The sequence below is a fragment of the Molothrus ater genome, chromosome 2 (genome assembly GCF_012460135.2).
Source record: "Molothrus ater isolate BHLD 08-10-18 breed brown headed cowbird chromosome 2, BPBGC_Mater_1.1, whole genome shotgun sequence".
NCBI classification, from domain to species: domain Eukaryota; kingdom Metazoa; phylum Chordata; class Aves; order Passeriformes; family Icteridae; genus Molothrus; species Molothrus ater.
Window position 1 is genome coordinate 18669780 of NC_050479.2, and position 16981 is coordinate 18686760.

Consider the following 16981-nt stretch of genomic DNA (forward strand, 5'->3'; position numbering starts at 1 on the left):
TAGCAAGGAATTAAATTCTAGCACACTACAAGCAAAGGTAAATGTTTAGTTTGCAATGTCTTTTTATGGAAAATTGTGCTGACAAATTCATATAAAAATGGAACATGTAAGTAATAAAAACATGCTTTATGAACTTCTGCAAGCTTTTCATCATTTCTCAGATGAACACCATCTTTTCATTGCTTTAACATTATTTTTTTAGTTAAGTCTTGGCTCTACACTATTTCTATTTGTCATTCCATTGCTGGGGCCATACTTAGATTAAATATCACTTTCCTGTTGTTTTACAGGTTTTCCACTGAAAAATTATACAATTTTTTTCCTTTAAAAATAAATTCTTTGTATGCAGGAGAGTACATATGCTCCTGAAAAGGCCATCCATCCTGACTAGATAAAGAGGATGATTTAAAAAATGGTATTTGTAAAATATTATCAGTGTCTGCTGACAATTCCTTATGCTAAAATATGAACACTTAAAAGTGAAAGTACATAATTTCTTAATACTTTAGAGTCTTGATCAAAGACCCATGATGTACTGATTCAAGCAAAGGGTGAAATACACTTGAAATGAAATGGATTTTTATATATTTAACTATTAAAATAATACTACATTTAAAAGCATGAACTCTAACTCCTTTCTATATTTATGCCAGCATATGTCTTATTTCAAGACATCAATGCTGCATGGAGACCAATATAAAAAAATACATAAAGAATTCCCATAACGGCACCATTACAGATACCCATCCTGCAGCTTCCAATCCAAGGTCAGCCTCTTCCGTGGGTGGAATTACAGGCACTTTCGATATGAATCAGAAGGGAGGTTACAGCAGCTGGGAGCAGCAGCCCAGCCGTGTGCATTTGAAAGCAGCTCACATTCCCTTGGCGCTGAAGCCAGCCACAGGTGACAGCTTGTGTGGCCGAGGTTGGCGGTCAGGCTCATGTCACCAGCGGCTGAGAATCCCCACTGGAGCCTCCATCTCGGTCAGCAGCCCACGAAATCTGGGGGAGATCAGCCTGCAAATCTGCCCGCGTTGGCTTCCCACGAAACGGGTGGGCCCGCACACGCTCTAAATGTGATCCAGAATGCCAGGGGCACGCTAACTCTGTGGGGTTTTCTCCAAATTCTTCATTAAAACTTCACAAAATCATTGAGTTAATTAGGTTGGAAAAGATCTGAGATCATCGAGTCCAACCTATGACTGAACATCACCTGTAAACCAGACCACGACACTGAGTGCCATGTCCTCAAACACCTCCAGGGCCGGTGACTCCACCACCTCCCTGGGCAATCCACGCCATCTAATCACCCCGGTGAAGAAATTCTTCCTAATGTTCAACCTAAACCTCCCCTGGCTCCTCAAACCCGTTCCTGCTACACATCCCCGTACCCGTCTAGCTTAATTCTGACCCACTGCTGTCCTGCTCAAGGGCGAAATGCTGTCCCGCACAGCCGGGGCAGGAGGAAAAGCAAGCACAGCCCTACCTACTAAAGCCCCGCTTCTCGGGGCGCTGTTCCCGCTGTTTCCCGTTCCCCTCGGTCCCGAGTGCCAGCCGGGGCTCGCACCGCGCAGAAGGGCAAACCAGGGCTGCGGAGCACCTGGGCGGTTCGTGCCTCCTGCCACTTTCCCCTGACCTCACCGCCAAGGCAAGGACGGCGGCTCCCCGGGCGCTACTGAGGCGGAGAAGCTGCACTCCTGCTGCCCCTGGCGAAACACACAGCGCTGCTCCCGCACGCCCCGTGCCGCGGCAGCCGGGCCGGCGCCCTCACCTCCGCAGCGGGGCCCGACATGGCGCCGCCCGCCCGCTTCCTGCTGCGCCGCCATCTCGGCGCGGCTGCGCGCTGCTCCCACCGCTGCCGGCGGACACCGGGCTAGGGCAGCTCCGCTGCGGGCGCGGGCTGTGTCGGGAAAGGGAAACCACGTCCCGTTGTAGCAGGAACACCAGTACCACATCCCATTGTACCAGTGCGGCCCGCAGGACTAGGGAAGCGATTCTTCCCCTGTACTGGGCACCGCTGAGGCCGCCTCCACTACCGTGCCCCCTTCTGGGCGCCTCACTCCAGGGAGGGCACTGAGGTGCTGGAGCGTGTCCGGAGAAGGGTTGGGAGCACACGTCCGATGAGAAGCGGCCGAGGAAGCGGGGATTGCTTAGCCAAGAGAAAAGGAGGCTTAGGGGTGACCTTATCGCTGTCTACAACCACCTGACAGGAGATTGTAGCCAGCTGTGGGTCGGCCTCTTCCCCCACACAACTAGTGACAGGATGAGAAGATATCACCTCAAGCTGTGCCAGGAGAGGTTTAGTTGGACATTAGGAAGAATTTCTTCACAGAAAGAGTGACTAGATGCTGGAATGGACTGCCCGAGCAGGTGGCAGTCACCGTCCCTGGAGGTGTTCAGGAAAGTCTGGATGGGGCACTCAGTGCCATGGTCTGGCTGACAGGGTGGTGGTGTTGGCTCAGGGGTTGCACTTGCTGATCTCGGAGGTCTTTTCCAAGCAAACTGATCCTGGGATTCTGCTGTGGGATGCGTATTCCCTGAGGGCACCTGTGCTGTCCCTGGGGCTGCCGCAGGGTGAAAACACTCCTGAGAGAGCAGGAACTGTGGAAATCACTTGCTGTCCATGCAGCCTCAGGTATGAGGGCACAGTTTCCCCGGAGGCTGCCGGCTGTTTTGGGCATGGATCTGGCACATGACGTGGCTATGGGAGACACTATGATGCTGCCTTGTGGCCCCTGTGCAGGGCATGGCCTTCCTTTGGTACCTCTCTGTGTGGCTGTGGGAGCCCCACCGTGCTCCTCTCAGCCCTAAGATGAATGAAAAATAAGTGACATTCATGTGATTTTAAACTTCAACTTCAGTCGTGATATGGTCCTTCTCGAGCAAACATGGCTTGGAAAGGCAGGGTGACACACAAGGTAAATGAGTATCAGACCTAAGGCTAACACAAAACAACAACAACAACAAAAAAAGTTGTAAAACTTCCTATTTTCAATATAGTATTGTGTTACTTTTGGTATAACTAACTAATCTTTTGGATACTAAATGGAGCTATTGGTATACAGAGAGTTAAAGAAAATAAATATAAAATTTCACAAGGTTATAGCTTTTTGATATGATGAAGTCTGTTGGACATGTCTGATTATGCAGGAAATGCCTAAAAGTAAATTTAATTTAATCAAAGTAAAGGTATTTGTGGAAATAAACAAAGTAAAGCCTTTGTTGTAGTGCTTTCTTCTTTCACATGTATTTCCTCTTTCATGTATTTCACATAGGTGTTCAAAATTATTTTTTAAGTGATTACTACTTCCAGAATTTTGGCTCTACAGCAAATCTATTGATGATGCTGGGATTTATACTCTGATACAGTAAAATGCTGGTATGATTTTTTGATGTTCTATTCACTAATGAGGTCTGTGTTGCCCTCTGCTGTCAGTAATCTGATTTTACCTACCTGAAGGCGCCAAATATGTTTTGGCAAGAATATCATGTACTGCAGACCTCTTTTCCTTATTTTGACATAATGAACATCACCATTACTAACCACACAGAGAAAAAAAGCCTTGCGTTGTTGTAGAGGATGTAAAAAAACTAGATAAACAATTTATTAAATTATTGTAGTGAACGAGTTTATCAGTGCTCATCACTGAGTGATCTCAAACCTTTCCTTGCTAGTGCTGAATTGGTTGCATTATACACTGATTGCTAATGCTGTTCAGTTCTTCACACACAGTGTGTTTGTGCCAGACTCATGAATTCATCAGGGACTGAACATGTGATACAATGAGTAGCTGAATGCCACAGTTGAAATCAGGCTTCCTTTTTGCCTTGTCTTTGTGTCTCACACAGCAAAAAAAAAAAAAAAGTGTGGGACAAAACCTATGCCAAAGACTTTATGAAACAAGACATCAAGAAATTGAAGCATGACTGTCCAGAAATGGCACAGTAACATAGCAGAACAGGATCAGAACCTTCCAGGTTCAAATGTGGCATGTCCTCCAGCGGCCTGTGTTACATATTTTGAAGTATTTCTGCAGCCCACATACGTCAGGAATTCAGCAGCAGCTCTCATTGCAATATCCAGGAGTTTGCAGTTTCATTTCAGTTTGGGGCTCCAAGGCTTTAAATGCCAGTTTTGTTTAATCTTCTGTACCTGTGTGATTAAGAGAACAGTACATGTTGGATTCCTTATGTCCTCAGCTGAAAGTGCCTTGCCTACTACAGAGGCACAGAGCTCCCTTGGCAGGAAGGCAAAAACAAGCATGGCTTTTTCCTTCTGATTAGCCCTCCTCTGAGATGGGATCAAAACTGAGGATGCCCCTCCTGGAGACTGGTTTCTCACTCAAAGAACTGTCTGGGCATCTCCATTAAATTGTCTTTGATCTAATGAATAAGAGATCATTATTCCAGTTTCCCATTTATAGAACAGATGCAATAATGCTTTCTCAATTATTAAAATTATACACTCAGTAAATTCATACATATATGTATACATGTGTAATGATATATGTGTATGCCATGTCTTTGTATGGTTTTTCAGGATAATATCAGTGCTACTGTAACAGTGATAACTTCCTTGAAACTTCAGTATTGGCTGTGATAAGTATCTGCATTTCTAGAAGCATAGGCTTCTATTCAACAGATGGAGATATTCTGCCAACTGAAAAGTATTGAGTATCCAGAGAATTATTTGGAAAAATGTTGGTCCATCATAAGGTTTCTGTAGAGAACAGTATATACTTCAAATAAGCCTCTATAATTTTTTTTTCCTTTTTCTAAAAAAAATTGTTATTTTTAAAGAAAAAACCCCAACAAAACCAAATGCATGGATTTAATATATTCATAATTTTTAAAAATATTTTTACTTTATTTTTAAAATTGTGTCCTATCTTAATGTCTTAATAGGATCTATGACATTCATTGTGTGGTCCACCACTGTAATTCTTCCTGAAGAGCTTTCTTCAATTTAAGGTTTGTTTGTTTAAAGATTATCCTGTCAATAAGTCTGAATTTGTACTGTTTTTAGAGTTCCCAGAAAAAAAAGCCAAAATTTTGAAATGCGATTCTGTTCTTAAAAAGGCTCCCTACCTTGTACTAGCAAATGAGGAAAAAAAAAAACCAAAAACCATAATATGAACCACGAAGCAAAACATTATAATTAAATTAAAAACACAGAAGTGTTTTGAACAGTCATCTCCATCAATCCTTAATGATATGCAGAAGGGAATCCTATATAAATGTCATATTTATAGATTCTGAAAATCCAAGAATTGGGCCATACTTTGGGACTCAGATTTCATTTCATGAGAGCACTTTCAATCACAGCATTTGAAGTTTGTTGATTCACACAAAGAGTGACTTCTTGGGTGGCTGTTCATTTCAAGAGTCACTTTCACATTTTCAGGCTCTGATCCAGTTCTGAGAGGGAGGTGGATGAGGCCCTGGATTTCCTTAGGCTGGTGTTGAACTGATGCAGCTTCTGTGTGATGAGATAAAGCCTCCAGCACTGAGCAGTGGATGAGTTTGAGCAGTAATGCTCCTCATGCTGTTTATTTCCATGGTTTGAGATTCCTGTGCATTTTCTGTAACACTGGAATGTGCTGAATTTAGGGTTATGAGGATGATGCACATAAAGTTAACTGGGTACGTTGATGAGAGACATTTCCCATGTGTTTCCTGGCTCTTCCTCCTGGCAGGAGTTCCAGTACATGGTGGGAGTATCATACCCCCTGGAAGACCTGAAATTGAATTGCCAGGAGGATTATGAAGAAATTCTGCCAGAGTCAGTGGAGTGTTATGAAGCCACCTGAGTAACTTGCTTAGTTAAGCACTGAAGAATACTTCATTTGAGGGAAATTGAGATAAGCAGCTCTCTCTGTGTCTCCTTTTCTGCTATGCATAGGCAGTGAACCAGTCTGGTGTTGATGAACCAAATATGAATTTGTTGTGGCAGCCCTGGGGTTCTTTATATACACCCAGTGCTCTTGAAATAGTTACATCTGAAGGAACCAGCAAGTAGATCAACTACAAAGTGATCCTGTGTTCCACCACTACACAACTTGGTGGACTGCAATACCAGTACTGGAAATATAAGAAAAATATACTGGATCTTTTTCAGTGCAAATGAGTTTTCAGAAGAAAATGCAGTCACTCTCAGATAATTTTCCTTAGAGGTATTAGCTAATTTGGAGGCACTGACGATATTGATGTAAAGTAGATTGATTATTTTTTCTAATTCCATTACTTGTGGTGAGCCACAGTTAATTTCCATTTCCCATTTGCTTGCACAGTCACTCAGTATCACAAGATTCTTTGCAGCCACCTTTCAATTTAACTCTCTTGAACCATAAAGGCAAACATTATTATCTTGCTATTCACACCTTCACATGCATTTTCAATAGTGCACATACTTGAGCCAGTCTACAAGTGCCCCCTTGCCTCTACAAAGGGTGACTATTCTAAAATCCTGGCAATTTCAAAGAAGACAAAGAAAATTAGGACTCCCGTATATTTACATCCTGGGCAGGAAGGTGATGCTAATGATTAACTCACTGTAAGTGAGCATGTGCCTTTCTTGAGTATTTCTACAGTATCTGTTCTAGCATTTTTAAAATCAGCTGTTAACATTACTTAGTTTAGAATAAAATTAATGCTTGAGGGGAGGATAGTTTTTTTCTGTGTGATTTTGAAATGTATTGTTTCTGATTATTTTATGGGATCTATTTCTAAAAGTTTTTATCATTATTTTGTACCATTTTATCCTGTTTATGACTTTTGGTTTTTTATTGTATTGTATAATTGTAAATTGAGTCATTTTTTCAAGGGGGAAGGCAAATCCTTGTGCAGTACACAAAAATACCATGAATTAAGATATCAAATATAGCAAGAAAATATAATACTGCAGTGAGTCAAAGCATGGAGATTACAACAACTGTAATAACCTGCAGTGAATCAAACCCCAGGGATTTAACATTAAACTGCTATCAACATGAAATCAAAGCCAGACTCTCGCTGATTGCTTTATCCACCATCAGTCAGATTTACTGAGTGCTCCCCAGAGGCGTCCAGTTCAGCAAACAGATTTTGGGCATCAAAGTTAAGCACTGTACAGCAGCAGAAAGCAATGGAGCAGGGTGATCTGCTCTGGACAAAGAGTTCAAGTGGCTGAATGAGCTGCTAACTTTGCTACTGTCTTTCTAAAGAGCAAACAGCAGAAAAATAAACATGTCACCTCCTCTGCACAACAAAAAAGTGGCACTTCTGCACGTGAACTGCCTCCAGGGAGTGATTCTTGGAGCATTTTGACTCCCAAGCTCTTCATGGGAATCATTTGAGAGAGAGCTGGAGCTTGGGCCCTGTCAGAACATACCTGAGGAGCTATTTAGTGCTCCTGCAAACCATCCTAGGTGTTGGAGAAGCACCATCTTTTTATGGAAGTAAAAGGAAGCATATGAAACAAAAGAATTAAATGCTGTTTTAGAGCGTGTCTAGAGACATGCTGTTTCCTTTAACTCAGACCTTATTTCTATCAGAATTAAATACAATAATTGTTTATCATATATTGTATTATTTTACATAATATTTAACATTTACATAATGTTTAACTTTGAAGTATTTCCCTTTCATTTTAGATGAATTAATCAAACACTCTAAATGTGTGATTGAAGTTAGCTTTTATCTGAGGACCTCAAAGGATCACTTTTTAAATGATTTCTCAAATCTGTTGAAAGAGAAGTTTCTGCTCAGGAGTATATCTGAAATAGAAATTGCTATAAGGCAATACAGAAATATTGAGAAATTGAGAGCTTTTCAGAGTATCAGGCTATTAAAAAAAAATCACTGAATCACAGAAGGCTGAATATTCCCCAGCTTAGTATTTCCCAAATAAAAAATTAATAATCAGTTTTCTCAACAGTTGTATAATATATCCTTCCTGAAGATCAGGGGAGGGTCCAAGAGACTGTATGTCTAATTTTGTTGAACCTTTAAAGTCAGGTATTTGAGAGGTTAGTAATTATTCAAATTAGAAATTATTTTCTATTAAAAATCTTTCACTGCAATGAGCTTTAGTGTAACATGTGACCAAGTTAATTACTCACACTTCATTGCTATTTACCTTTTCATTAATATATTGTCATGAGTTACAATACCTCCAATACAGGCAGTTGTATGAATCTATCATTAACAATATACCAATTATGAAGTAAATATGAGCAGCAGTTATTGAAAACCTCTCTTCATTATCTTGATCTTTTTGATCCTGAAAAATTGCATTTGGGAATAATTTTTTAATATATAAAATAACATCTAATAGCTGGAAAATGTTTTAAGTTCCTTTCAACTGCAGGTTAAAAGATAACCATCTTTTGGGAACATGCCTCAGCATTTCCATGTATTCACCGTGGTCAAAATGAAATGCCTCTGTTAGTTCTTTTGGCAGATGAAGAAAAGTGATTCAAACCTTTTGTTACAACATTCAAGATTAAGTGATCACATCTGTTGAGTAGCTTTTGAAGGATGCAGTATAGATTTGGGCAATTAGCTAGAAGCTCTTTTTTTTCATTAACTTGCAAGCAGGGTAGTCTCTAAAGTGTGTTATCAGACTTGACAGTTATAAATGATATTATCAAAGTTCAAGCCACTTGATTACAGCATAACTTTAACTTGCTCAAATACTCCCAGTGCAGTTTCCTTGCTGTCTAAAATAATCAAGCAGATAATGGATTTCACAGTAATGGAAAACTGTCAGGAACATTTTGAGGCATTAATGACTATAGGCATAATATCTCCTTTTACTGTTTTCATCTGAAGGAGAAATATGTAGGTTTTGCCCTTAGCAGTTCCATCTTCAGGATGAATGTTGCAAACAGTACCAGTTAATTTGCTGATGCACTGATGTGGTTTATATGACTGTCTGAACAGAATGGATTTATTTTGTTGCTTCCGCAGAAGCTATCTTTGAATTTATCCACAACAAAAAAAAGCTTTCAGTTTTTCTATTCAGATCTTATTATGCTAGAATTATGCTAAGATGCAAGCTATCTTGTGAATGATAATCCATTGCAAACAAATGGAAAACCACTTCTGCATCTACTACAGAAAGCCTTATGGCAGTTATTGTAGTTAGTTGGTACTGATCTGTGCAAATAATATTCTTATTCCATGAAATACAAAATCTTTTTGACTTGACTTTTGGATGGAATTCTACCACTAAAGTATTGGTCCCAGTGATAATTCATGGTGGGCTACGATTCAACAAACAACAAATAAATATTAACTCCATATTCATTGTGTTAACTCTCTGTTGTTTGTGTATTGAGCAAATACCCTTTAGATATCATGCCTTCCACAGGCAGTGTTTATCTTTCTATGCCCAGTAACTGCCCATGCAAGAAATGCCCAGATGCTCTTTTTTAGGTGGACTCAGTTGCTCCACATATATGCATCATTTGCACTTCAAACACTGCAACACTCAAGACTGTAATGATTCTTAGGCTTCTTAGTATTTAGAGGTGCTACATAAGTTATTGCTGTTTGAAGCTAGACACAGAATTTTACTTCAGTAAAATTGAACCTTCATTTTTTTCATCTTCAGTAAGAATAGTTCAACTTCAGTCGACAAGGAGGAGTGAATCCAGAAAAATATTTGTTTCACTTTTCTGCCTCAGTGTGACCAGGATATTCAGGCATCCTGACATAATCACAGTCAGCATTCAATACGATATTGAAGGAACTTTGCCCTCATTTTGAAGTTACCAGTCTTTGCTCTTAAAATAAATAGAGTTTGCTTTACCCAAGTCCTTTTTCTGCAATTTCCACAGCAAGTCCAAAGACACGAGGAAACAGATTCTCATGTCAAAGCTGAAGTCCGTGTACACTTCCAAGAGCATCTGTTTTGTAACACAAACCAGTTCTCACAAAAAAGCTGCATTTCCTGGTTGCATAGCCATTGTAAACTTTCCAGTTATTTCAGTTCTGCCTATCCTTTCCTCAGCTGTGTGCACAGCACAAAAATACTGTGTTTCAACAAGAAATCTCTCAAGCATACCTTGCTTCATGTGTGTAATTCAAGGTATTCGAACTGGCGTAGTGTTTTTGTTAAAAAAACTCAGGTTCATAAAGGCTGAATTCTTCAAAATTCTTCAGTGTTAGAGTACAAAATTCTATTCAGTCATTTTGGATGTACCCTTCTTCATACAAAAACTAAAATAAGAGGGTCACTAATAATACACAGTGAGCAGTCAGCCTGGAAGGGGATACACAGAAATAATCAAGAGGAAAATGTATGCACGTATATTGAACCAGGGCTTTTCCATGGGCTTCTCTGTTCCCTTAGAATCCAGACCATTAGGTACATTCCACAGAGATGACAAGACAAAAATAATGTTCTTATCTTTCACAGCATTGTCATTTGACTTCTTTTCAGAAAAAATGTAACCTGGATTCTGGTCCTTCAAATGTGTATGTGTCCATTGACATGCACTTGTGAGCATGGACAAGCATGGCAGTGGGTGGCAGCTCCTGCTCTGTGGGAGAAAGTTCTGCTCACCTTCCTGCTCCTGGGGATAGTGGATAATCCCCATCCTTTTTGTTGATGTTTAAAGGGTCATGAAGGAACTCAAACAAAGATTATGTTTTTCAGTTGTGTAAGAGGAGACTTAGTATGTGGCCACTAGGTCATACTGTCTCCTGGACAATGAAAATCATTCTTTCTCACCTCTAATGGGGTAAAGTAGGCCTGCAATCCAGCAGGAGCCTTTTGTTCAGTACATAATGTGAAGCTTCCTAAACATTAATAAGGGGCCATTCTTTTTGCTCTTGTATTTCCGTGCCAATTGGTAACATCATCTGTTAATGGTGAACATTAAATGCTTATAAACTATAAAGGGATCATTTCTTTTCACTGATTTGTGTGACTCAAAGACATTGATGACAATCAAGGTATTTTACATACTTTATTGGTAATGAAAATAAATCTCAAAGACATGAATCCACTTACAACTTTCTTAGCTCAGAACGGAAATGAAGGTCTTTACTTTCTTCCTAGTTGTTCAATAGATTGAATATTTACCTCAAGCCTAATATAAATTATTTGTCAATAGAATTACTTTTTTAAAGTTTGGGGCTCAACATGCTTCAAAGATCACTGGGAACTGGTGTAAGCAGCCTGCAGGATCTGTAGGACCCACTGGTCACTACTGCAGCAACTTCTGCAACATTTCTGTGTCACAGGGAAAGAGAGATCCTTTCAAACAAACTCATCCAGACTCAGAGGGGTAACAAAATTTGGGAGGAAGGGTGTGCTACTGCAGGACATCCAAGATAAGAAGAAAACAAAGCCAGCTCAGCACAGCTCAGCAATAATACAATAGTAAACACTTAAGGCCACCAGGCTGCCCAAGATAAGAAGCCAGCTCAGCACAAGTCAGCAATAGTGGAGTATTAAACACTGAATATATACTAGACAAGTAGAATATATCAAGATTAGCAACATATAAATACTGGTCATCATTTCTGCTTGTTGTCCTGACTTGTGGATTTACCTAGCACTCATCTTTGCACAAGTATTTAAATAAACAAACACCCTGGCTCTGTGTGTGATTGCCTTACTGCACACAGGGTGAGGCATACTGATTTTTAGAACAACATACCCACTAAGAAGTTAATTATGTCACCAGAAGCAGTAACATGTTCTTAAACACTGCTTTATGTTCTTACGGAGTAGATGAAATGAAACAGAAGAGTAATGAATAGCCTCAAGAAGATTTTGAAGAAAAAAAAGCATGTAGAATTGTAAAAAAGCTTGACAAATAATACTTCAGAAACCCTGACCTTGAATTATAAAATACAGTAGTATTACACTCAATGCATGTATTAAAATTAGAAGAACTCACAAAAAAGTGTGATCTGCATCTTGCACATCAGTTTTTTTGTTTGCATTGTTGCATTAGATTCAAGGCACAAATTGATAGGTTTGTTTTGGTTTTGTTTCTGTTTTTTTAATTAAAAAAGAATACAAAAAATACACTACTAATAAAGTGTGAAAAATAGGATTAAATCTGATATACTTCAATGTCCATTATCAGGCATCTTCTGGGCATGGACCAGAAATTAGTATAACATTGTCCACTCCAATTTCTCCAGTTTTACCCTTCCCACGTTCTGATTCAAAAGTGACCTGTCATAAGAAAATATATTTATTAAGGGTGGAAGTGTAGTTTATTCAACCATTTAGCAACTCCTAATTAGTTATAATGCTATAAATGAAGAATATTTTATTACAACACAGGACTTAATTACTTGAATCTTTGCCATTTTTAAAGCTTTTGTACATTATTTGAACTAGATTAAAATCCACTGCACAGATTTACAATGCCAGATGGATTACTTTAATAAGATTATTTACTTTTATTGTAAAAAAATGCAAATTGAGTGAAATCCTCTTATAATAATGTAGTTTTATCACAGCATGTGATGTTCATGCATTTCATTTATTCAAGATATTACAACTGCTCATTTTTGATCTATTTGGATCCTCAGGTTTTGTGTGCATAGTCTATATATATTTACACACTCTTGTATGTATTGAATATAGTATGTATACTATATATAAAGAGGAGGGTTGTTTTTATGAATAGAATGTTTGAGTTTTTTATTTTATATTCTGATTCTCATTTATTTAAGAGCTTTTCTACATCATTCCAGCTGTGCAAAGGACCTTGAAAAGGGCTTGCATTTCCTTTATGTTCCCTGTATTCAATTATACAGTAGAAGCCTTTACACAGCACTGAAAATGTTCCATTACACAAATGCAAAGCAGGCCCCAGAATTTCGAGGAGGAAGTCCTGATTGAGGCAGTTTCTGGCATATATCAGTGCACAGTGTTCCCTGTTGGTACTCCCTGCTCCTATGGTGATGGCCCCCCTTTGATTATACATGATGTCTCCTTTTGCTAGAATGGTCTGATTTAGTGTGGTTTGAGAGCAACCTCTTCTATGAAATGAAAAATTTTCATTTTTCTAGGCATGCATGTAGGCTTCTGTTGAATGAGATATTAAGGGCAGATTTTGATTACTTGTGTTAATTTATGACGTGATGCAGTATTTTTACAAAATGACAGAATTACTGGCATCAGTATTCTAACCAATTGGGGTGATTCAGTTCTGAAATTACAATCAGGTGATAACTTTAATGCCCCCTAAAATGTGGGCTCCTGTTTCCTATTTCAGATAAGCCTTTTGGTTGCTGATGCCTATAAAACAGTTAGTGGAACATTTGAGAATTAGGAAATCAAACCAGCATGTTGGTTATGGTAATTGGCTAATAAACTGTGGTATACTTACACTGTTGGTTGTTTCAGCCCCCTGAAATATCTCTATTTTTCCAGTTCTCCACTTTTCATCTTTTCCTTTGTTCTCTTCCCAGACAGGAGCACTTTTTTTGTTTGCCAGGAACACTCGAAGCTTTCCTACTTTCTCACCAGCAAGCCGATAACTGAAAATCAGGCAGTAGCTGCTCTTTGGTCTGAGGTCAGTGAGGAGAAGATTTAAACGCCCCATATCATTCTTGTGCCCCACAAAAGCTGGAACTGCCATGTAGTAGCCATCACCTTGTAAAAAGAAAATAATTTTTAAAAAATTATCTTTAATGCACTAGTGTTATTTATTAGCAATTTGAATACATTTGCTAAGAAAATAAGGGGAAGCTGAAAGTAGTTTACTTGAATAATTTAAAATCACATTGGAGAAGAGCAGCAGGAAGTGTACTTAGCAAGAAATAAACTTCTAGGTTTGGAAGTCAGATCAGTTTACAGAGGAGATGAGTTCATATTTCACTGGCAATTACAGTCATTCTTCCTTGCACTATCTTCTGAAGGCAAAACCATCTGTTTTCCAAATGCAAGTCTGAAACATGCTGCTGTGCCTCTGTGGTCAGATTATTTCAGTACTTGAGCTAGCTCAATATTCTCTCCACTGTCCTCTGCATTAATGACAAATTCACAAGGGAACTGACAGCTTATTTCCAAGTCCTGAAAGACCAATGAAGTGACAAACACACACAAAGTCTTAAAGGAATAAAACATCTGGGGCCATAAATGAAGTCACAATCAGTATATGTTAAGTTCAGGGAGACAGGATAAGGCCAGGGTAAGGTTTACTTGGGAGTGACAGCACAGAGAAGGGATTTAGGGAATTATGTGGAGCAGGAGAGGAAGGTTTAGTGAAGAAAGACTTAACATGGAAAGACTCTTAAAGAAGAGGAAGAGAATGTGTGTGTGGTAACTGTAAGCAGCCTGCAGGATCTGTAGGATCCACTGGTCACTACTGCAGCAACTTCTGCAACATTTCTGTGTCACAGGGAAAGAGAGATCCTTTCAAAAAAACTCATCCAGCCCCACCTTTTTATGTGCACCCACTCAGCAGTCCCACATTGCTCTCATGGTGCTGTTTCTGAGGTTTCAGCAGGCTCCCATTGGTATCTGTTCATGTATTGGTTGTTCAATAGGCCCCTTGCCCTTGGCTTATTCTGAGTTTGTCTTGCAGAGTTTGAGATTTCTGAGCAGTTATCCAAGTGATATTTAAGCCATGTGGGTGACTACATTGCCACATCCATCTAAATGACAGATGTGTGATTACATGTCCTACCAATCTTGGAGAGACACAACAAGTAGTTAATAAGGTTTGCATTGCCTTGTAGTTTGCAATTCTGAACAGTAATGTTCTAATAATTTTTCTTAATTAATTTTTCTCAATAATTTTCTTACTATTTTGATTTATTTGTGTTGAAATATATTGCTGATTACTATTTTCAGTTGGACATTTCAAAGAAACAATATCCACTCCTAGCATCCTCTGCCTCTTTTCTTCTATTATAAAGATAACCCACTGATAGAAAAGAAAAATCCTGGATTCTGTTTCCCCTCACCCCTTTTTTTTTTGGATGGGGTAGTCCATCAAATCAAAGCCTGTCTAGATGGCAGCTATCTGAATACCTCTGTCTCGATCAGCAGGATTCCAGTCAAAGTCATCATCAGCATCTTGTTTCCAGTCACAAACTCCTCGACTGAAGCTGCAATCAACTGAAAAAAAAATTGGCAGAGATAATAGGAGCACTTAGGAGCATATCCTAAGTACTGTTAAAACATTTTGCTCTTTATTCATACAGTTATTAATGTACAGATCATTCTAAAATTATAATCTGAATTCAGATAGTGTTGACCGAGATGCAACTGCAAAAAATCAAAACATTATGTAGTAATTATTTCTTTAGCTCAGTGTCTTTTTACTCACACCTGCACATGAGTTTATATGCTGTGACTTCTGTTTATCAATGGCCTGCAAATCCCCAAGTATAGGTGGAGCTGTTAGTGTTGAACTCGAGCATCAGGACTTGTTTGAGATCTGCCAGCTTTAGAACTCTCCATTCTCCATTTGTTACACTGCTATAGTCGCAATCAGCTCAAGTTCCAGTTCTATGCTTTGAGAGAAACTGGTTTCCTATGAGAAGAATCCCTTACATCAGCACCTGATAATCCAACTACATGGAGCTGGGAATAGCCCAGATCAGTTGACCTTCAGAAAAGGGTGAAAAGGGTGTCAGCCAGAGCACACTACAGCCTTCATGACTGTGCAGATGAAAATCATCACACACACAAAGGGACACTGTGCAATGCAAGCATGACAGATCAGATTAAGAGTAATACATCAGCCTCTGAATTTCCTCAGAAAGAAGCATCCTTCTTGTTATTTTAATGTATTTTATCGTGAGACAGAGACGTGCAGTACATGGCATTTAGAGAGCTTTGTTGTCTAAATCCATTGTTTCTGAGACTACTGCTTTCTAAATTGGAAAAAAAATGTCAACCTGCACATGTGTATATTGTTTGTGTGCTATTCAACATGTTTTCATTTTACAGACAATAGGAGCTACTTTATTTTTTCATGACTATGAAATTATTCAAGTGAAATTCAATTGCAAGTCAAGTTCTAATGCAGGGAAACTTTCTATGCATGGGTTATAAACAGTAAAATATGCTTGGAAAAGGACACGTTGGAACTGGTAGCATAGTTTGGCCAGATACTGTCTCTAATGTGTTGACAAAATCTTTGGTTTATATTAAAGGCTTTTAAACTAGTTCTGGCTTGGCTAACACAGGTTGTCACAAATAGATACAATACACAGGAAAATAAATACTGTATGATAAAAGTAAGCCACCTTCTTGCTCTGGTCTCGACACTGGAATTTTCCTCTGTGCCAGATGAGGGCCAAAGGCAGCTGCTTCTTTTACCTTGGGAGCTAGGGAAAACAACTTGTCAAGTACTGAGTCATCACAGGAACAGAAAATGGAACTTTATTCCTTTATACCAGATGACATAATTTATTTAAATAAGTCAATATATGTATTTTCCACTCCACCACCAAGGCCATATTCCTAACAGCAATTAGATACTCTGAATTTAAAAAAAATTGCTTAAATTGCTGTTTTCTACAGCACTGAGCCTTCTAACCCATAAGCACTAGAGCTACAGCTCCACTGAATTACAGATTCACAAGGTCATAAAATGGTGATCTTTCCTCAGAAGCCTGATCTGCTTTCTTGCTATAATGATCAAATGAAACTGAACTCTACCAGACAGCAGAGACAGAGACAGTGACTTGGCAGCAGTTTGCCAACAGCTGTAAAAGTTAGTAAAAGTTAGGGCATCAAAGGCCCACAGATCTGCAGTCAGGGCAGTGATAGCTGGTGTTGACTGGAAGAGTTGGTAAAGCAGCACCAATGAATGTTAGGGGTGTTCTCTAAGACATTGGCCTGAAAGAGGTGGTTACTCAGGAAGCATTATTTCTCAGCCTCAGAGACCAAGGGAAATGCTCTCCTGTCTGGTGAGATAGAAGATTCCATATTCTTGTTTATGCCAAGTAATCTCTAGATTATTATAAGTCTTTTAAAATTCTATTATTATGTTTGTTTTATTTTAAGTGA

The 16981-nt window shown here is 39.1% G+C and overlaps 1 protein-coding gene across 1 annotated transcript in view; it reads right to left on the reverse strand.

Moving 5' to 3' along the window:
* Positions 1-10941: 10941 nt before the first annotated feature.
* Positions 10942-16981, reverse strand: part of EGFL6 (EGF like domain multiple 6) — a 31517-nt gene continuing 25477 nt past the window's right edge. Inside the window, exons 9-12 of the mRNA XM_036386775.2 lie at positions 16216-16296; positions 14993-15079; positions 13344-13609; positions 10942-12178 (exon numbers count right to left, since the gene is read on the reverse strand). Coding sequence (XP_036242668.1) covers positions 12083-12178; positions 13344-13609; positions 14993-15079; positions 16216-16296 — 530 coding nt within the window. The 3' untranslated portion in view covers positions 10942-12082. The remainder of the gene's footprint in view (positions 12179-13343; positions 13610-14992; positions 15080-16215; positions 16297-16981) is intronic.